The 21,142-nt window shown below is 44.7% G+C and overlaps 2 protein-coding genes and 1 pseudogene across 4 annotated transcripts; all 3 read right to left on the bottom strand.

Moving 5' to 3' along the window:
- Positions 1 to 5,362: 5,362 nt before the first annotated feature.
- Positions 5,363 to 5,791, bottom strand: LOC125506746 (annotated as a pseudogene).
- Positions 5,792 to 8,681: 2,890 nt separating this feature from the next.
- LOC125507805 lies at positions 8,682 to 20,863 on the bottom strand. 3 transcript variants are annotated; one of them, XM_048672311.1, is made up of 4 exons: positions 20,573 to 20,863; positions 19,972 to 20,206; positions 19,768 to 19,802; positions 16,509 to 18,266 (listed from the first exon to the last, which is right to left on the bottom strand). In XM_048672311.1, exons 1-3 carry the CDS (start codon positions 20,702 to 20,704, stop codon positions 19,792 to 19,794), a joined length of 378 nt encoding a protein of 125 aa, XP_048528268.1. In that variant the 5' UTR covers positions 20,705 to 20,863; the 3' UTR covers positions 16,509 to 18,266; positions 19,768 to 19,791. The 3 variants fall into 3 exon arrangements, with proteins under 3 accessions (XP_048528269.1, XP_048528268.1, XP_048528267.1); XM_048672312.1 differs by lacking the exons at positions 16,509 to 18,266; positions 19,768 to 19,802 and adding an exon at positions 8,682 to 8,700; XM_048672310.1 differs by lacking the exon at positions 16,509 to 18,266 and having other exon boundaries at positions 19,483 to 19,802; positions 20,573 to 20,860.
- LOC125507804 (protoporphyrinogen oxidase, chloroplastic) lies at positions 9,975 to 13,587 on the bottom strand. Its single transcript, XM_048672309.1, has 9 exons — positions 13,158 to 13,587; positions 12,885 to 13,070; positions 12,713 to 12,797; positions 12,458 to 12,605; positions 12,301 to 12,381; positions 11,956 to 12,127; positions 10,951 to 11,110; positions 10,734 to 10,837; positions 9,975 to 10,478 (listed from the first exon to the last, which is right to left on the bottom strand). The coding sequence occupies exons 1-9, from the start codon at positions 13,515 to 13,517 to the stop codon at positions 10,179 to 10,181; spliced, it is 1,596 nt and encodes a 531-aa protein (XP_048528266.1). The 5' UTR covers positions 13,518 to 13,587; the 3' UTR covers positions 9,975 to 10,178.
- Positions 20,864 to 21,142: the final 279 nt, after the last annotated feature.

The raw sequence follows: 21,142 nt of genomic DNA, 5'->3' as shown, positions 1-21,142 counted from the left end.
ATCAAGGAGGAGAGCTACACATGTTTTATGTTATTTTACTTAAGAGAGAGCAGCAGGAGTGATTAGCTAGCTAGAAATGAGTTTGAGGATGATATGCTACACTATTACTATGATGATAAAATAGCTAGTGTTGGTGGTAATGACTATGATGATTATTATTAGCTAGTGTTAGTGGTGATTAAATAAATACTGTTGGTGGTAATGACTATGATGATGATTATATAGCTTGTGCTGGCGGATTAGATTCAAGTGGAGGCAACATGTGGTGCATATCGAAAGTACTACTAGTCCAAACTAGATCAAGTTTGGATTAGTAGTATACTTTTGACATGCACCACATATTGCCTCCACTTGAACCTAATCCACCTTCATTTGAAACACTCTTATTGACATAATGATGTAAACCTCATAACTGGTATTGTACCAATATTTGTACGATGGCGCATAAATACACTAAAAATAAAAAAATAAAAAAAAGAATACTAGTAGCGATGGAGAGAAAACACGCAGCCAGTAGTTACATTAGCAGTAGCGTGGGAGTAAACAAACGCTGCAGCTATTTGTCCTAGCAGTAACGCGTGCCTGCTAAGCAATAGTTGTAGCGCCTTATTAGTAGCGCGCCTACCCGCGCTACTAGTGAGCACAAAACCAGCGCTACTGCTAGGGTTTTCCCTAATAGTGGGGCATGACTACAACATGGGCTACTATCTGGTTGACGGAATCTATCCTCCGTGGGTCACCTTTGTCAATACCATCTCTGAGCCAGTTGGTCAGAAAAAGTCTCATTTTTCCTAAACACAAGAAGCAGTTAGAAAGGATGTGGAGCTTCAGAATCGTTTTGCAGTTATTCGTGGACCTACTAAATAATAGCATCCGGACACATTTAGTGTTTTAATTTTTTTGGTATTTTTATTTTCTTTTGTGTTTTTATCTTCTTCTTGTTTTATTTTTCTTTTTAAAATTCTTGGACTTTCTTTAAAACTTAAGAATGTTTTTAAATTTGTCAACATTTTTGAACCCATGGTTTTTTTAATTTCCCAAATAATTACTTGCAGTTCATGAACAATTTTCAAATTCACAAATATATTTTTCAAAATCTTAAACATTTTTTAAATTTTCCTGTTTACTTTTAAAAGTCATAACATTTTTTTGGATTCACGAACCTTTTTTGAAATTCATGAAAATTTGCTAAACTCTCGTTAGTTTTTGAACCCATGAACATTTTTATGAATTTTATAATTCTTTTATAAAAATTCATTAACATTTCTGAATTCACAAATATTTTTTTTGTAATCATGCACATTATTTGAATTCGACAACTTTTAAAAATTGGAGAACATTTTTTGAATTCGTAAATATACTTTTCGGACTTGCAAACATTTTTCTAGTTTATGATAAAAATTTGGAATTCGATTTTTGTTTGGAATCCCAAACATATTTTAATGAAGCAAAAGAAAGAGAAACAAGGCGCCCTCCCTGCACATGGGTTGGGGGGTGCGCGATAGTAGCCTATCTACCGATCCGTGCACAAACTAGGAGGTCCCAAATTACATGATAAACAAGATGATAATTAGTCTTGGACATGGGCAGCCCGGCCCGAAAAAGCCCGACCCGGCCTAGCCCGACGTTGCTCCCAGGGTGAGCCTGCGCCTAGGTTTTAAGCCTGAAGGCCAAGCCCGGAACTGTTTTTTTTGCGATTTACTGAAGAGGCCCGGCTCGAGGCCCGACGGGCCTTTGTAGTGGCGGGGTGGGCTTGGGCCCGGAAAGTAGGCCTGACGGCCAGGCCGGGTCCGGGCCTGAGTTTTCTACCTCGGGCTTGGCCAGGCCCGGCCCGATGAATGGCCAAGTATAGTGATTATAAAGAAGAGAAAAACGAATCAAAATGATAAGCACCGTCTGACGTTTTTTTTACAAGCCATCCGAAAAAAACTTAAAAAAACTAAAAAATTTCATCCAAACAAAAAGTTGTCGTGCTTGTTAGAATAAATCCGAGACGCTCCGTCGATTTACCCAGGACCAAGCAATCACATAAGCACGACATCGAGATTTGTTAACGAGGTTCACCATCATGGCTACATCCCCGGAGCCTGACTACAGGCGCTCTTCCCCATGACACCGCTACAATACCGCACCCCGGCCGCCCGGGCGCCGGCACGCGCCGCCGGCTCCCCCCGCGTGCCCGTGCTATTATGTTGGCATAGATTACATCGTGTGTTTACCCCCGCTATATATGAGAGGCCTAGGATATAAGTGTCCTACTAGGACACGACTCCAATCCTATCTAAACACAATACAACTACAAGTCCAACTGTAACCTACCTTGTACAATAATATTTGACGCAACTCTAACAAACTCCACCTTGGCGAATATTCTTCACCACCTGAATTCGTCCTTGCGTCGAACCTCCATGTACATTGGACTTGAGATACACCATGAGCACCGCTGCTACTTCCAGACTCCATGTGACTCCACCTGCAACTGTAGTCCATTCTCGTCTTCTTCACAGTCAATACTTGAGCAAAATTAAGTTTCTCATTCCTCTACGTTGTACTCCCAACTTCCGAAGAATCCGTTCAACGCCATCACACACTGATCATTAATCTGCGTGAAAGTAAACAACTCACATATTGGACGCCACACATAAGAGTTACCTGAACTCAACATCACCGCTCTTTCTTGACCGCTTGTCTGAAACTTGAAGGAATTTCACCGTCGCCCTATGTCACCCTGAGTCAAATTCGCAGTTGTCTCACCCTTCTTCCGGATAGTCTCTGACATGTCCCACCGCTATAGCACTGCGTCCTCCTTCTGCCTTATCATCTGCACTTTGCCATGTGCACTGAACACCACAAAATATATGGCCATGTACTCTCTCAGATTTTGACAATTTTAGATTTCCCGCCACTTTCTCAGATTCTCCACGGTCAACTCTTGTCCATCAACTAGCACCGATAGACCCAGTCACCAACTTGAATCCGGTACTCGTCAACACTGCTTCAGCACCCCCTGCACAATTTGTCTGACCACATGTCTGACCACCAGTGCCTTGGCCTGTCGCTGTGTCCCGTGCTTACCGCACGCCTCGCCGCTATCACCGCGTCGAGCCTTTACTGTCCTGGTCGAGTCTCCCGGGTAGCTAGCCCACACTGCCTCAACCCCCACTGCAGAGAACCACCGATCATCACCGACTGATGCCGAGTATCACGTCTCCATCAGACCACTGGTACCCAGTCCGACCCACGTGTCTCTCGCCTTCCCGCTGAAATAGGCTACGATTCTCCGGATCCTTACGCCGTAGCCCCTCCATCAGCACAGAGTGAAGTCATCCATCAGACTCCAGCTCCACCTTCAACATGACTCCATGGTGGTTGTACGTGCCACCCTCCCGCGCCCTGTCGACTCCAAGCTCTCATGTGCACCGTCTTGAATCAACCCCGCGCCATAGTCTGTCGAAGCCGCACAAGCCCTCAGGCCTGCACCACGTGTTTCCACGCCCCAGAAGTCGGCCACCATCAGTATCACGCTCCTATGTCGTCGTCGCTGAAATCACCACCGTCTTCTGCTTTGACCGACATCCACGTCGATCCATCAGACTGTCCAGTCTGACCCAGTCGAAATAATCTGACTGCAACCATGCACCACCCTGCGTCGTGTCCGCCCGCACATCTCCGTGCATTGCTTGATGCCCTGTGTTTGCATGATTCTGTCACGACACATTCCAGACTCCTCCGAACCTTATACGCATGTCGCCCTCTTCGGTCCTCCTTTGACTGCTAGCCAAACAACATCACTACTGCCATGCCGAGATCTCCTTAGCATGTGAAACAAAAAACCCCAAAAGTAGTCCTTGTAGTCTCGTGTATGTGTGCAACCAACTCAAGCAATTCCATTACTACATCCGCTCCACAACCATAGCACTACGTGACTTCTAATTTTCTTGTTCTTTTCTTTTCCATGCTCAAAATCGACATGCTAGTCGCCAGTGAATTCCATGTTCCATCACGCTGCAGCACCTTCCAGAACCGAACTTTTTTGTCCAAACAAATCTCAGCTCCGATCTCCATCCAGCTTCCTGCGTACGCCCTCGTACTAACCACCTGCGTGCATGAACATCGGACCCTTGCACCGCTGCGTACCTACACTCAACCGACCAGGCGCACGGGCCTCTGCTTTCCAGCAGCGCCAGCGCACCATGGGACTTGCCTGTCATGGGCCGCCAGGCAGCGCTAGCAATCACAGCACGTACGCGCACCGTCAGACGCTCGCCCGATCGACAGATCGCCGCACGTCCAGCCTGCCGCGCACGCCAGCCTCTCGTTGCCTCCACGCGCTTGCCTCGCACCACGTGCCCTAGCGCTCTGCCTGCAGCCCTGCTCGTACACGTCATGCCGCCGCCTTATGACATCTCGATCTGCTGCTCCACACGTGTTGCATGCGCGTGCCACCGCTGCTTCTGGTTCGATCTGCCCGACGCCTGTCCGTGGCCTCGCCTGCTGCTTGCCTGCCTGCACGCGGGTGCTCCTGATCGCTGCTCGATCCGACTCCGAGAACTTAGCTGCTGCTGCAAACCGATTGCTTCTCGAGCAGATATCCTTCGAATCTTTTCATCGCCGCATGCGACCAACTCGATTCTTCCGCTCCTTCCTCTAGATCAAACACAACCACGACATTCTCGTAACCTTGCTCATGATACCATTTGTTAGAATAAATCCGAGGCGCTCCGTCGATCTACCCAGGACCAAGCAATCATATAAGCACGACACCAAGATTTGTTAACGAGGTTCATCATCATGGCTACATCCCCGAGGCCTGACTACGGGCGCTCCTCCCCATGACACCGCTACAATACCGCACCCCGGCCGCCCGGGCGCCGGCACACGCCGCCGGCTCCCCCCGCGTGCCCGTGCTATTATGTTGGCATATGTTACATCGTGTGTCTACCCCCGTTATATATGAGAGGCCTAGGATATAAGTGTCCTACTAGGACACGACTCCAATCCTATCTAAACACAATACAACTACAAGTCCAATTGTAACCTACCTTGTACAATAATATTTGACGCAACTCTAACTGTGCTTCATAACTAAAGTTGACATCCTAGGGTAACTAAATTTGCCATAAAAAAACGTCTGAATGAAACTGCTTTGTTTCACACGCGTGGGTGTGGCACTTGGTCCAAAACGAAAGGTTACAAACGCCGGCACCCTCTTTTTTTTTAGCAAAACCGGCACCCTCCTAGTCCTTCTAGGAAGAATATACTTTTGCCAGGACTGGTTTTCTTGGAAAAAGCCAATGGGGCACAAACCGTAGATTTTTTGTTTAGGGGCGGGCACAAACCATAGATAATCGGGTTAGGCGAGTCATCTACGCTCCTCGTCGTCCTCTTGGCCTTGGGTACGCAGCGCGAAGCGGCAGAGCGGGCAGAGGTGGCTGACGCCGAGCCACATGGAGATGCAGTCCTCGTGGAACGCGTGGGAGCATTCCATCCTCCTCAGCCTGTCGTCCTCCTCGAAGGCCTCCATGCACACGGAGCAGCCCTTCTCCCTCGCTTCGCCGGCCGTGGTCTTGGGCAGGTCAGCGATGGCCTTCTCCGACGCCGGGACGGCGGCGCCGCTGCAGGGACGACGACCGGCGGATCGTAATCGTACGTCCGCCACCCGCCGGGCCGGCCTCTGCCCTCGCGGCGGCCACTCGAAAGGATTGGGTGCTGGCGCACCCACGGCCACACCGCCGAAAAATGAGTGCGGCATCCAAAACACCGCCGTGGAGGTGGCGCGCTCCACGTCCATTGGTGCCGCGGGCTTAATTAGTTCGATGCTGCTCAGGCGACCAGCGCAATCGAGGTGGAGATTTACTTTATTTATGATGATGAACTTGCATAGAGAGATTCACGCGAGGTCGATACTTGTATAGATTCACGCGAACGCTGGGGCGCGCGAGATCCTTTTCGACTCGGTGCCGGTGTCGGCCTCGTGTCGCCTGCAAATCGCATACCGTGTCGGATCCTTCCGTTCGAAACTCGGAAGCTAAACTGCGTTTTGTTTCTGATGAAAGCCGCACGATTTCCATATACCACACTAACGAAAGCCGCACTATGCAATCTGCCGCGTCTCCGGGTCGCACCACTCCCCCCGCCAATCTGCGCCGCACCCCGTGATTCAACTTCACAAAAGATATCTGGCAAACGTTCGCTGGTATCCAATCCCGACGAACGCCCCCAGAACCATCAGATATGCATCCGACGACAATAGTTTTCTGGAGAAAAAAAACACAATTTAAACAAACTGCCATGGCAGTTTTGTAAAATATCAACCCACCCTCAACCCAATAGATGTGAAACTGCCACGAGGGCTACATTGAAGGGCTGGTTCTCTCCTAGTTGGTGTCCATTGTTGAGGGATGATTTTGTCGCCAGGAAGGCAACGGAGTCATCCTTGCGTCTCATATAGTCGTGATGTGCCACCGAGGAGCTCGTCCCTTGCCCGGGCGAGGAAGGGCGGGGGGTGGAGGCCAAATCTGGCTAGCCCATGTTGGTCTCAGAGATGGGGGACCGTCCAAGGGTGTGCAAGGAGGTGCCTTTCCGCTTGTCTCTTTGGTCGTCGTGGTTGCAAGTCTCGGTTGGGGTGGTGTCGAGGTTTTGGATGTCAGGGTGGCAGTCTTGGTGGTAGGATCCATGGTTCTCATGGGGGGAGCTCGCGGCTTAAGTGTTGGATGGTTGCCATGATCGTGTAGGCGGCGTGGTGGTCAGTGTGCGTGGTAGAACCAGGGATCCTACTGGACCGGCCCAAAGCGAAGGAGGCAGAGCTCGCGGAAGCGCTCCCAAAGGGGCATGGCGCCCTCGTCCTGCTCGAGAGCGTAATACCACATCTGCCCCCCCCCCCCCCGGAGGTGGTAAGAGGCGAGCCAGGTACGCTCCGATGCGAGGGTGCGCTGCCCGCGAAAAAACTGGTCGCATTGGTTGAGCCAGTTGAGGGGGTCCTCCGTGCTGTCATAGGTGGCGAAGTCGATCTTGGCGAACCGTGGCGGTGTCTGCGTCGGAGCGCCGTGTCGAGAGGGCTCTGAGGGGCGGAGTAGCGAGGCGGGTGGCGCCTGGTCAGAGTACTCCAGGTAGGGACCCGCGGAGCCGGATGGCCCGCCGAACTGCGGGAACGGTGTCGGCTGTTCTAGAGACATGGTGTAGACCGGTAATGGCGAAGACCCAGCCGCCCACGCCGGTAATGGCGATGGAGAGGGTGGAAACCGGACCTGGTGTATTGGCAGGCCGGTCGGAGCGGCGGACGACAGTCCGGCGCTAGGCAGAGGTGGCGCCTGGAGCTGCAGCGGCTGTTGCGTCTGCTGTGGGTAGCGGCCAAACGTGGTGGAAACCGGTGTAGAAGTCGGCGGCCAGAGCTGGCCCGTGGCTGGGGACTGCTGGAGGTGCAGCAGCGGTGGAGGCCCGCTGGTGTAGCCCGCCTGGAACGGCAGCAGGGGCGGTCCGCTCGGGCCAGACGTGGCCTGGATTGGCCAGTGCGTCGCCGGGTGGCTGTAGGCAGGGGGCGCAGCCAGCGGGGTGGTGTACGGGCTGGCCAGGTATAGGGAGATGCCCTGGACGGCCGTCACGAGGTCCCGCAGGATGCTGGTCATCTCCTCCGGCGTGAAGACGGAGGTTGTCGGCGGCGCGGAAGTGACAGGGGTCAGTGGAGCGGAGGTGATCGGGGCCGGCGGCGTTGGGGACCCGGCAGTGGTCATTGGGGCGGTGGTGCCGCGGGGCAGCGTTGGCGTGAATGATGATGATGACATGATCGCAACCGAGTCTCTGGATACCAAATTGGTACAACCAGGGATCCTACCGGACCTGCTCCGTAGGTTGTAGGGGAAGGATGGAGCGGGGCGAGGCGATGAGCGGGCGCGCCGGCGGCTGGGCGCCGTCACGTAGGAGGAAGATGGCGGCGGCGGCTAGGGTTAGAGGCGGCTAGGGTTCCGGCTCCTTTGAGAGCCGGGCAATAGGGATAATAATATTTTTATTGCTTCATCTCAAAAAGAGTCTTACAACATATATTTATAACCTAGATAACTTGCATACGAATTAACCTAAGATAATTTGTGAGCTAAGATTGCCCGATGGGCCTTCTATGGCCGTAAGCTAAACCGGTCATAACAGTGCGACAGCCGGTGAAGATGGTAGAACAATCGCGGGCAGCATCTTAATCATCAATTCATATGGTATATTTTAAAGCAGACATAATAAAACTGCATATGTACATTCTAAAATTCATTCTAAGATCTGTTTCCAGTTATATGAATCACAGTTAATAGTACAACTAATGGTTGTCCTTATTTGCCATGTCTAATTGTGCATACTATCGATATAAATAAAGCTAGCAGTTCACTAAAAAGGAAAATTGTGTATGCTCTCGAGTTGGCTAGATGTTAAAAGATAAACGCTCCATGGTTTATATTGAGGCATATCGTCTTACGTATTTTTTTGAAAAAAGCCATATGTTTCTATTTGTTCTTTCCTAAAGATTGACAGGCGCGGCAACACACTTTACATCAGCATATTCAGATTAACAACACTTAAGAGTTCAGACAATTAAAAGAATGACAATATTTACTGGTCTATGTAGTGCTAAAGATTAACATTGCACTGTTCAATCCATGCTGGCCACACGCTTACAGCATAATCCAGGCTATTTTGGTCTCGGAAGTCAGAAGAAACCTGCAATCGGTAGGATATTCAGAATTTACTTGGTCAAATGAAGATCTCTTTCATCTCGCATGATATTAGAGTTCAATATAATCCAGGCTGTTTTGCAGATGAACTGCAGCAGGCAGCAGGCTACCGTCTTCTTTGTTTTCCCATGAACAATGTTAACAACTGAGAGGATTGTCACTAACCTGAAAATAATGCTGTTGGGCTTCCGTCTCGACGTCCATCTCCATCTGCGCCGTTGTGGCAGTATCCTGTTCTTTGCTGAACTTGAGTGGTGGCTCTGAAGATTTTCCCCGAGATACAGTGTTCACCTTGTGATGGAAAATGTTGGCGCACTGGCAGTAGCAGTAGCAGTTAGAGCATGTACAAGTGGTTCATCATTTTCCATCATGTCGAGAAACGCGCCATTCTGGCAAAATCATCCAACTTCTTCTGAAGTCCAGCTCCCATGGCCTGAAGTTCCTCCTTGGTGATATAGATAATGGCACTGTCACCATCGCTTCTAGTTTGATTTGTGGTTTTCCCAATTGCCCAACTAATTAAGGAAGTTGGAGATCTAGGATTTCACTAGATGACCAGGGTTTTCTTCCAGCCAGTTCTCCAAAACCAAGCACCCAATGTCTCCATAGTACCGCCCTAGTTCTGAACTTGTGCGGACCGGTTGCGAAATTTTGCAAGGGAAGAGGTCCTCAAACCCTCGCCAGATCTACCACAAGGATGAAGAACTAAGACCAGTTTCACTGCTCTAATATCACTTTTGTCACAACCTATACTAGAAATCCTCAATCATTTGCTAAATTTGGAGCATGATCGAGGTGAGAAATTCAGAGAAAGTGGTGAGAGACGCCTAACCAACTAGCGACGCTAGGTTTCTTGTATCAAGGTGAAGTGTTTGATGGATCTCACTAGTTACATTCCTGGCTTTATAACTCAGCGTAGGCGACATAGTAAAACGGAAATGGAACGACAGCTTCAGAGATATTACCTCTGTGCACTAATATAAGACGATTTTGCAGTAGTTTATAGCGGGAGTAGAAAATTGACAATGTTGCGCGCGAAAAGTGATGGCCATCTACCACTTGAACTTGGGCCACATGATCTTCATACCGTGAAGAGGTATCGGTCGATCTGGTATGTCCATTCAACAGTTGTCAAATTCTTCGGGCCACTATCAAAAATCTTCAAACTCTCTTGGCCAATTGTTGTTCAGCACACTGAAGCGATCTACTCCCTCCGTAAAGAAATATAAGAGGGAGTACTACTTAGCATACAAGAAAATCTTCACAAAAAATCACTGCTTTTGCAGAATAACTTATTCTACTTTATCCCATACCGATGTACATGCTCGAACTACAGGAAAGAGCACATATTGCATCACTAAAATTTGTTTTTCAATTAAAGAAACACTACAGAATCTCATGATGTTTTACCGATCCTAGCCTCACCTCATATATGCAACAAAATGAAGAGATGCACTACTTCCATCACTTGTAGGCATACTTGGTCAAGAAGTCAGATACTTGTGAGGCACTCTCGTACGCACCCTCGATGCATCGGCCCAAGGCAACTCCTGCTACGTAGTTTCCTCCTAGGAACAGCCCGTCGTAGCCGCCTCGGCCCAGTGCAGATTTTGCAGCAGCAAGGCGATCAAGGTGCCCGATCAAAAACTGTGGTATTGCTTGTGGCCACACTCGAACCCCTAATGCTAAAGGGTCTGCTGCTCTAGGGTTTATCAACATTTTTCTGAGATCACGATCAACGGCTTCTACTAAGTCACTCTCGGTCTGCAAATAGAATAGGATCAACAGAAATACAATCAGTAACAAGCAATCTAAAAATACCATCACAACTGAATGTAGCACCTAACAAGTGGTTCACATCTACCATAATTTCATAATTGCAGCTGGTGGTGAAATATGCAGTCAAATTGTTTACATTAATTCCAAAGGAAGGAATAGGTGATCAACACAAACTGAATACTGTAAGAATATATCATTGTAATAAGAGAATGACAGGAGGATCAGGCAGGTCGAGAGAACCTTGGAGACGATCCCTGTATTTGTAGAACCCCCGATATAGTTCAGAAGTAACACTCTTCCAGCAGGAGCACGATTAGGAAAGAGAGAAGAGCTATATATTGTCCCTAGATAAAAGACACAACTAATTAGTAATCACTGACAAGATAAATGCAAACAAAGAAGCAAGAGTAATGTTTGTAGTTGTTTGAAGCTAAGAATCTATTCCCGATCGAGATACCTAAAGTCTCGACTCCTTGGCTACGTGGATGCAACTGGCCGAAACCCTGGAGCTCCCCATCAATTAAGCATTCTTTTCTAATAGCTTCTTTTGGATATGAAACAGTTACAGCAGCAACTGGCGGATAATAGAATTTTGAGAGTGCATCTGCTGCATCAATCTGCAGGAGGGGTTCAATGAACACAGGATGACAGGAGGAAGTATGGTTAGACTACTTTAGAAAACCTAAGCAATGTGAAATAAAGTTACTGCTTGGAATTGTTCTGTCCAGGAAGAAATAAGCATGTTCCATGCCACGTAGAAAAGATGGTCATAAAAACATACATGATAGGGCAGGATATCTAGTGTGTAGGGAAAATAGCAAATATCACGTAAAGTAATCTAGTGCACCTTGTAAGATATGCATTAAGAACAGCATGGCGTGGCTTGTCAGGTTCAATTAAGATAGCAAAGTGAAAGGAGAAATAAAACATTAAGGCATCTTATTTGTGCTTAATGCTGAGGCTTCTAAAATGCTGAGGAACTTAGGTCCTATGGGCTTTATATTTTCCATTTCTCTGTCGAAATTTGTTTTCTACTAAAAATCTTCTTTTAATATGTAGTATAACGCATACTTATGTCTTGTCTCATTTTGTCCAAACCAGATACAACTTTCAGAACATATAATTATTGTAAATTTAGTTCTTTGAAAACGTAGGGTTTGGTTGTTGAAGATATAGTACGACTTGTGAATCAGCAAACAGTTTGATCAATGCAATCCTGATATAATTATAATCTGAAAAATCACAACTTCCTGCAAAAAATCGCAATAACGCGTTACACCAAGATTAAAGGAAATGGCTGTTAAGATGCAGTCATATTTTTTGGCAAGTCTATTTAGTGGAAATGTACTAGTGCAACATTCCATGTTTCCTAGCAAACAAACAGGGAGGATCACTTACTGAAAGTGGGCACAATGGCCCAATGTATTTTAAAAACATGAATTTTAATTATAGAAGCACTTACTGAAAGTGGGCGCAAGATATCACTAGCAACATATGACGGGATGGTCATGATAACACTTTTAGCCTGCACTGAAACAAGTCCTTCTGGTGTTTCATAACCTAATACATATCCTTGGTTGTCCGCCTTTGTAATGCTCGTAAGCTTCCATGACAGCTTGACTTTACTACCCAACCTGGAAAAGAAGGAAATACAGAACAGAACATGGTTAAGTGACACCTAGGATTACATCATTGCTGGTTCATGATCATGTCTACGTACAACGGCACAAGGCCCACACCGAAACACCAAACAACTTGTATTGATAATGACAGAAATTCATAATTGCACAAAGTAACGATAACAAACCTAGATGCGATAGCATTCGGGAGCATGGCTAGACCCTTCCTGAAAGATGCCACTGTCTGTCCCTTTGGTGCCGGAAGCCGGCTAAAAGTGGTGAAAACAGGTTAGTACAACGGAACAGTTAACTGACCAAATAAAAAAAAGTTTGGTCTTCACTTACGGATCCCTTGGCGGTTTGGGGTTCTTCCCTTTATCCTGAATTGCCTTGATGGTTCCACCAATAATACTACCTCCAATCTCCTCCAACCTCCAGACCTTCCCAAATGCAGCCTTCATACTGAGCTTCGAAGGATCACCAGCATATACACCTTAATGTTAATATCGAAATGTTACATTCCTAGCTATCACAGTCGTTGCACGCAACAAGAAGACTATATGTAACAAACAGGCATTGCGCATTGTAATAAGGGAAGACCTGAGCAGAAAGGTTCAATGAGGCGCTCAAAGACCTCGGCGCCGAGGTTGCGGCGCACAAACTCCTCCACCGACTCCTCGCGCCCCTGAAACCTTCGCCGGAGACGCTCAGGCCCATCAATGCTGACGGCAAAGCAACAAATTCAGAAAAGAATCAAGAATGCAGCACACACTGGAGGAGGTGGGCGAATGCCGAGGGCGCCAAGGCCGGCCCTGAGCTTCCCGGGGATGCTCATGAGGCTGAAGAACGGAAGGTCGCCTGGCTTGGACGGCACCGGCCTCAGCTTCCCCTCCCACAGCACGAACCGGGGCGCGTTGGGGTCCCCGAACACCAAGTCATCCTTGAGCCCGCTGTCCACCTGCGCGATAACCAATCCAGCGCTTACATCATTCTGTACGCGAATGTCTCGAACAATCACAGTCGGAGAAGCGAGCAAGAAGCGTACGGCCATGGTGAGGACCGGGTCGGAGGGCTGGAAGCTGTTGGGCCCCTCCTCCCACAGGTACCCCTCGTCGGGGCGCTCGACGGTGGTGATGTTGCCGCCCGGGCGGTCGCGGGCCTCTGTGACGAGCAGGTCGCTGACGCCGTATCGGGTGGCCAGCGCCTGCGCGGTGCAGAGGCCGCTGATGCCGGCGCCCACGATGACGCATTCCGCGGACAGCCGCACGCCGGGCGCCGCCGGAGTCTCGGTCGCGCCGCTCGCGGCCGCGCAACGCGTGCGGACGCGGCGTGGGCGCCCGGTGACCCTGCCGCGGAGCGGCGACGCGGCCGTGACGGTGGCGGTGGCCATGGTTGCGCCGGCCATTCCTGTCGCTCGGGGCGAGGAATGTCAGTGCCGCGGGATGGATAACGCGATCAGGTTGCGGCTGTGTTGGTTTGTTGATTTGGGCTTTCGAAGTTGGAATGGCCCACTGTAGATGGACAGAATGGGTCTTTTCTATTAGGAATCCTATAAGCCCTAAAAAAAATATTAAGAATCCTATAACTCCGATAAGGCCTCCTTTGGTTCATAGGGTAGGAAAATCGTAGGAATAGGAAAGTCATAGAAAATGAGATGACATGTACTCCCTCCGTTCCCAAATACTTGTCTTTCTAGGCATTTCAAATGGGCACAACATACGGATGCATGTAGACATATTTTAGACTATAGATTCACTCATTTTGCTCCGTATGTAGTCATTTGTTGAAATCTCTAGAAAGACAAATATTTGGGAACGGAGGGAGTATCTCACATCCTATGAATAGGAATAGGAAAGGAGATGCCCTTTGATTCACATCATAAGATTTTTTTTTTCATTGAGTCTAGGCTAATGTTTATTTTCCTATGAATTATGGAGGATAGGAAGAATCCCTCCATAGGAATAGGATCCAAAGGGCTCTAAAGAAATTTTTCCTATAGAAATCCTATCCTATAAAATTCCTATAAGATTCCTCTAAACTAAAGAAGGCCTAAGTATTTCCGGACTAAGGGAGTACTAAATATAGTTGATTCATGAGTCCATTAGCCAGAGCCCATATGAAACATATTCGTTTGTCAAGAGATTTATCTCCGAGCTCGATCAACTAAGCCATTCTTCGGTACCACAAGTAAGAACGAGTCTGTCGGGCTAGCCAAGGGGAAAATGGATTGCGTCAAAGGATGGTCACGTCAAGATTAATGTAAATATTGGGATGTCAGTCCATCACAATACGAGGGCAACGGCTGCAGTCTGCCGGAGTCAGGAAGGAGCATATCTTGGATCATCTTTGTTGGCAGTACAAGGTCTTCTCAATCCGGCAGTATTAGAAGCTCTTGCATGTAGGGAGGCGCTGGCTCTTGCTCAAGATTTGGGAGTGTAGAATATTCAAATAGCTTCATATTGTCAGCAAGTTGTCAACTATATCCATCAAGGAGTTGGAGGAGAGGATGAAGGAATCATCAAAGAGATTGTAGAAAGCTTTGGATTTTTTGAGCATGTAATTTCTATTTTGAATCTAGAATTTCCAATGTGGAAGCTCATAGACTTGCTAGGTTTGGTGTCTCTCTTCCACAAGGGAGACATATTTGGCTAGGATCTCCTCATGATCCTATTGCTGTAACTGTAAACATTAGGGTTGATCAATAAAACCTAGCATTTTCGCTCGAAAAAAAACTAAATATAGTTGATCAGCGGTAACTCAATTATTTTGACATGTGACTATGACAAATCATTATGTCATCGTGCATGTCCCACTAAATTAATTCTTACAACATGCAACTATGCCAACTACCATACCATCATGCATAGAAAAGGCCCACCATAACTTGCACCAGGTATGTTACTTTTAATAAATAAAATAATACGTTTTACAATTATATGTATTTTGTTTTAATTTTTATATTACTAATCCAAATAATAAAGTTTCAAACAACCAAATCGCGTAGAAATAACTACATCCAATTCCCGCTGCAACGTGCGGGGTATCATCTCTAGTTAATCAGAGAGCAACTAGTCAAGGGGTACCCCTTCAAAGCCCAGCAAGCGTCATTTTTAGGCTGAGAGTGTGTCAAGTGGTGCATCAAGCCTCCACCAAGTGTCAAGTGATAGGTGTTCCCTTAGGATTTTATTTTTTATTTTTCTGTACGTGGTTTTGGGTTTTAGATTGGTTTTCCCCCTTTTGCGGGGTTTAGTTTTCCCCCAGGTTTTCCTAGGTTTCGGAGAAATAAAAAATTAGAAAATAATATTATTTAATGCTTTCATGAGAAACATAGATTACTTCCATGGAGGCACAGAAAAGAACACAATTTTTTGCTTCCACGAGAAGCACATATTTACTTTTCGTGGAGGTTGTGCTTCTCGAAAAGGGAAAAACGTGATTTTTTTTTGCTTCCATCAGAACCATAGATTTGCTTCTTGTTGAGGCATATATTTGCTTTCACGAAAAACACAACTGTGCTTCTCGGAAAAAAATGTGATTTTTTGTATTTCAAGAGAAGCACAGAGGCACGGATTTGCTTTCGCGAGAAGTACAATGTGCTTCTCGGAAAGGGAAAAAGGGGAAAGATAAAAACGTGTTTCTAGCTCCGGTTCTTTTTCTTTCAGTTTTCAATTTTCGTGAAAACAAATTCGTCAAAACCTATTAACACAACATCTAGTTTCGAAATCTCGACATGAGAAATCCAACAGTAAAAATGGTTCGAGATTTGGATGCACAACTCAAGATATAAAACATTTTGAACAAATGAATCCATAAAAAAAATTCAAGTTGTAACAAGTGGCACAGTGCGCCAATTGTCAGCACATGAGAAGGTGGAGTAACCTTTGCAAGGGGTACAACTTAAATAGTCATTTCGAACTAATCAGCCATCTGGAGAGGATGCAGCTATGTGCCGTCCGCTGCGAGTCCTACCAGGGCCTCACCTGCAGTGAGCCCTTATAGGGCCGGCCCAGTAACCGTGCGCAATCTAATGTCACGTTCGTTTTTGTTTCTGCTTTCATTTTTTATTAAAAAAATTCTTTTATAAATTTTATTTATATTTTCCAAATATATATATTAAAATAAATTACTTTGCATAAATTTTAGAAAATAATCATGCAATTAAAAATGTTAAGATCTGTATAGAAAAATGTTAATCATGTATAAAAAAATGTTTATGACATTTAGAAAATGTCACATGTGTAAAAAATGTACATGACATATAAATTTTTTTTGTGACATTTAAAAATCACGTATATTAACAATATTTATAAAATTTTCAAAAATTGATCACGTAATTGAAAAAAAAGTTTTGTACATTCAAAAGGATGTACGTTACATTTCATGAAACGTTCACAAGTTTCAAAAATGTGTTTGTGGCATTTCTAGAAAATGGTGTATATGATGTAAAAAATGCATATTTTTTTTAAAAAAATTGTACCATTAAAATATTTATGAGTATTTAAATAAAAATTCCAATGATTCAAAAAATGTTCATGATGTCTTAAAATATGTTTATACGATGTAAAAAAACTTATCGTAGGTTCAAAAAAATGTTATCCCCAGCCCACCAATGTTAAATGTAAAAAAAAACGTTTTTGTAAGTTCAATGCAAACAAATTTATGGTTGAATTGTTAGGAGGACGGTGGTATCCCAGCTCACGATGGTTCAAGTCCTAGAGTTGACATTAGTGCTCGCAGTTTGCTGGATTTATTACAGGCCTTCCAGCGATGTGCGTTCGGTGGGAGGAGACGTTCCCATCGACCACAAAGTCATCTGTACAGACTTCGTCAATCTCAATATGATACGCCGGCTCAGTCTCTTTGAGTTGCTCATAAGGATAGGGTATGCGTGCGTGCATTCATAGTAGTGAGTGTATGAGCGTCTGCATCTGTACTATGTTCAAAAAATGTTTCTTTCAATTAAAATAATGTAGGTGGCATTATAAAGAAATATTCATGTGTTCACAACAAATATCTGTGGAAATTTAAGAAATGTTTATACAATATAAAAAATAGTTCTGTAGTTTAAAAAAATTGCCACTAAAAAACATACAACATGTATTTGGAAAATGTTACCTTGTATTCAAAAAAGTGATCTTTCAAAACTTGTATTGAAAAAAGTTCAAAGTGTATTGGAAAATATTTCACATGTGCGCTGAAAATGTATATTCTTTGCTACTTTTTGTTGGAAAAAAAATATCAGCATTACATTCTTCAATAGTAACCACAATTTCTTCTCTCTTTATTTCTAATATTTCTTTCACCTTTTTAAAATTACTTACTTTTTTCTGATGTATTTCGCTACTTTTTTCTTAATTTCTTCTCTGAAAACTAATAAAGAGCTCTATGGAGCTCGGCCTCTGCTTGCACTTTTCGAGATTTTTGCTTCTATGTATTTTTCTTGCGTTTCTTTGTGTCAGCCCAGCCCAGAGTGGCAAGGAACAAACAACAGTACAAGCAAAGACCAAAAAAAAAATCCCCTAGGAAAAGTAAAGACAAAAAAAAGCACAACACAATTGGAACACCCAACATATCGGCAGAAGCAGAAAAAGCAGCCACAAAACAAAGAGAGAATTCCTTATTGGCCCTTTCTTAAAATTTGGTTCCTTTTTTGGCCCAAAAAACTTCTTTCTTCCCTTTTTGACACTTAAACTCCATTTTGTTCCCTATGTGCCACTTTCATCCGTTTTTCCATCCAACGGTGTTAACTATGACGTATAAAAACAATTTTACCCCTGATACTAGTATATGTCACCAAGAAAGGGAAGAGAAGTAGCGTGAATATGAATGTATGAAAGTGTTGCACGTTGGAGATTCCACGTTGAGCCAAAAAGGGAAGCAAATTTTAAAAAAGGATCAAATAAGAAATTCTCTCCAAAACAAAGGACAATTGGAGGGGGAACATGACAAAACATTAATGATGTCATCTCAGATGAACACTAAGTGCTCATCTAGATGAGCCCTAGAGGGACCCATAGATTAATAACAATTAAGAGTTAAAAAGGTAGATTAACAACATTTACTAGTCCAGGTGGTACTAAAGATTAATTAGCAATATACTGCATGAAACGGACATGTTCAATCTATATGCTGGCCACACGCTTACACCACTATACTAGACCATGATGGCGCGCGTTGCTGCGCCCGTCAATTTTATGATAGAATGATGAATTATCATGTAATTTTTTTAAATATAAAATATAGAAATTAAACTTGCATGAACTAACCTGTATATTAGACAATGGTAAAAAATGTAATATTCCGATTGTCTCGGGAAATAGAATTAGTCAAGTGATTGCTCTACCTTTTAAATGAATAGTGTCTATGAAAGATATCTTGGAAACAAAAACATGAATAAGTAACATAGGTTTAGAGAACATACATGATAGTCAATAGCATAATTGGTAAGATAAATTAACGGGGCAATCTTTTCTGCTTAATTAATCGATGAGGCAAATCTTTTATCGTTGTTTAAAAAATAGTGCCACTTTCCCTAGAAAAAGAATTAGCGATGCTTGGTTCCCATATTGGTAGACCTTCTCATTGTTGCCACGCGCACGTAAGGGAGTTAGGCAGTGGGGCGTCAATGTTGTGTGGCGCTGTGACGCCAACACGAGCAACAATTTTTTTTTAAAACCACCGTCTATTGCAAAATGTTTTGGGGAATCTATACCTACTAATAAAAGAAATAGGTATTCTTAGTCCGTCATGCTATTTTATGGAGAGAAAAAAACATGATGTTTCTGACATTAAACCCGTGATACATATCAAATGTTTTTAAAAATACTCATATCTTCTAAACCATAACTCCAAAGTTAACATATTATATATGGAATTTAATTAGAAAAATATATAAAATCGAAATATGATGTTATTTTACCTATTAACTATTAAAAAAAACACTATCTAGGATGCAATCTTAATCAATAGTGCATTATCCGTCTTTCTTTCATATTGGTACTGATCCGAATTGTGGATGGACATCTCAGTAAAATCAGGATTGGAGACAAAATTGAAGATCACTTGCCAGTTTCTTTGTACACATTAAATTTACATGCAAGCCGTGTTTAAATAGAATGCATATGGAATCTTGAAGTTGCGCTTTTGTAGGGAAAGACCATCTTTGTTTGGACCATAGCTACAAATACTCAGATTATAGACTATTTTTGTAAATTAAGAGCGTGCGATATTCTTTCTCCCATTGCAACGCACGGGCCCTTTGGCTAGTACAGATAATAGATGGTGGAGATGTTAGCCAGACAAGATGGCCCGCCCACAAAGAAGACACGACTTTCACAAGATTGTGAGCCTCAACATTACTATCAAAGGCAGAAGATAATGCCCCGCTCACACGCAGCTACGTAATTTTTTATTTGAGAAACAACTTTTTTTAGCAAAATTTAGGAAACAGCTACTTACGTTTGTGTTTCATATACACTTTGTCTGCTTAAGCTAGTCCACCGGCCCAAGAAACAATCCAGGCCCAATCAACCACAGGTGAAGTAGATAGTTCCGTGGAGCAGCAGCCCAAGAGATATCCAGGCAGGCGATCCTACGGCTAGCAACGCCAAAGCTTTGTGGAGGCTCCCAGCTCGCCCTGTTATACTGTTTAGTAATTCAGTAGAGTGCCACTCGGGAAATCAGAAGAAACCTGCAAGCAGTAGGATATTCAGAATTCAAATGGCTAAAAAAAGATCTTTCATCTCACGAGCTATTATAATTCAATATATTCCAGCCTATTTTGTGGATAAACATCACCAGACAGCATGCTACCGTCCTTTCTGTTTTCCATGTTAACAATTGAGATGATTGTCACTAACCCGAAAAGAAAGGAGCATTCCGGCATGGCTGGTGTTGCTGGGGTTCTGCCTCGACGTCCATCGGCGTCGCTGCAGCAGCGTCCTGTTCTTCACTGTTCTTGAGTGGTCGCTCTGAAGATTTGCCCCCAGATACAATGTTCACCTTGTCATGGACAATGGTTGGTGCACTAGCAGTAGGAGTTAGAGCACGTGCCGGTGGATCGTCATCTTCCATCATGTCGAGAATCATGCCATCCTAATGAATTGAGTCGAGTTAATGCAAGCTTATCATATGAAGTGGACCGAGTTAACACAAGCTTATATCATGAAACGAATCGAGTTAATCTTGGTACTATGTTTGGCACGTGGATCGCCGGATGCTTTCACTGTGATCCTGTGGATGACTTAATCAACCGTTGGGTAGTACTAATCTAATAAGTCCAAGAAGTTCTTAGGATCAACTTAGATCTGATATGGTACTGCCACTGCTAACTAAGTAACTATCAAGGTCAGTTACTGCCAGTTCCTAACTTGGCATAATAAACGAACTATGTTTCTTTACTACCAATCTTGCTAGAACTCATGAAACAAAATTGTATGCTATGCGGAGGATACTACTTACCATACCATATGGAGGCAGCAGCTCTAGTTTGATCCTCTTAGGATCAAGGAAGATGGAGAAGCCATGGCTGGCCACCACCTCAACATCCTTCCTCTTCATATTCATATTCATCGGCGCCGCAAGGCCAGTCATCTTCCTCAGGACGAACTCAAGACACTACTAGTAGTACTTTGGGTACTTATAGCCTAATTAATTGTCCTGATTCACAGGATTTTACCCAGTAATGGCGTCCGGGAACGGAGAGTTGACCCGCGAACCATGGTGACCTGGATCCTGATGTTGCCTCACAAATCCAGAAATAGTTTAAACCATGTGGTGTGCAATCGTCTATTGATTAGTCCTAGCTAAAGTTTTGCGTGTTGGCGGTTAAGTTTCGTGATCTTGTCGCGATAAAATAAAGACCTCTCTGACTAATAATCGGTGCAAGTCTTGTGTGTACTTTGTAGGCACCTCACCCTTTTGACTTTTAAAGCGAATATGGGGTCATGGCCTCATGGGGCCAGAGGTTTGTTTTCTTGATGATGGACCAATAGTATCAACAGAAATCTGTCAAATTACTTTGATATTTTG

The sequence above is a fragment of the Triticum urartu genome, chromosome 5 (genome assembly GCF_003073215.2).
Source record: "Triticum urartu cultivar G1812 chromosome 5, Tu2.1, whole genome shotgun sequence".
In the NCBI taxonomy this organism is placed as follows: Eukaryota; Viridiplantae; Streptophyta; class Magnoliopsida; order Poales; family Poaceae; genus Triticum; species Triticum urartu.
The sequence above is the reverse complement of the archived record's forward strand: the minus strand, read 5'-3'. Positions and strand labels throughout refer to the sequence as shown.

Coding starts and splice junctions, on each gene's coding strand:
- LOC125507804 (XM_048672309.1), bottom strand. CDS start 13,517: ATGGCCGGCGCAACCATGGCCACCGCCACCGTCACGGCCGCGTCGCCG. Junction 11,111..11,955: donor ATATCTTGCGCCCACTTTCA/GTAAGTGCTTCT, acceptor CCCCTCCTGCAG/ATTGATGCAGCAGATGCACT. Junction 10,479..10,733: donor ATACAGGGATCGTCTCCAAG/GTTCTCTCGACC, acceptor TTCTATTTGCAG/ACCGAGAGTGACTTAGTAGA.
- LOC125507805 (XM_048672312.1), bottom strand. CDS start 20,704: ATGACTGGCCTTGCGGCGCCGATGAATATGAATATGAAGAGGAAGGAT. Junction 20,207..20,572: donor TGCTGCCTCCATATGGTATG/GTAAGTAGTATC, acceptor TCAATTCATTAG/GATGGCATGATTCTCGACAT.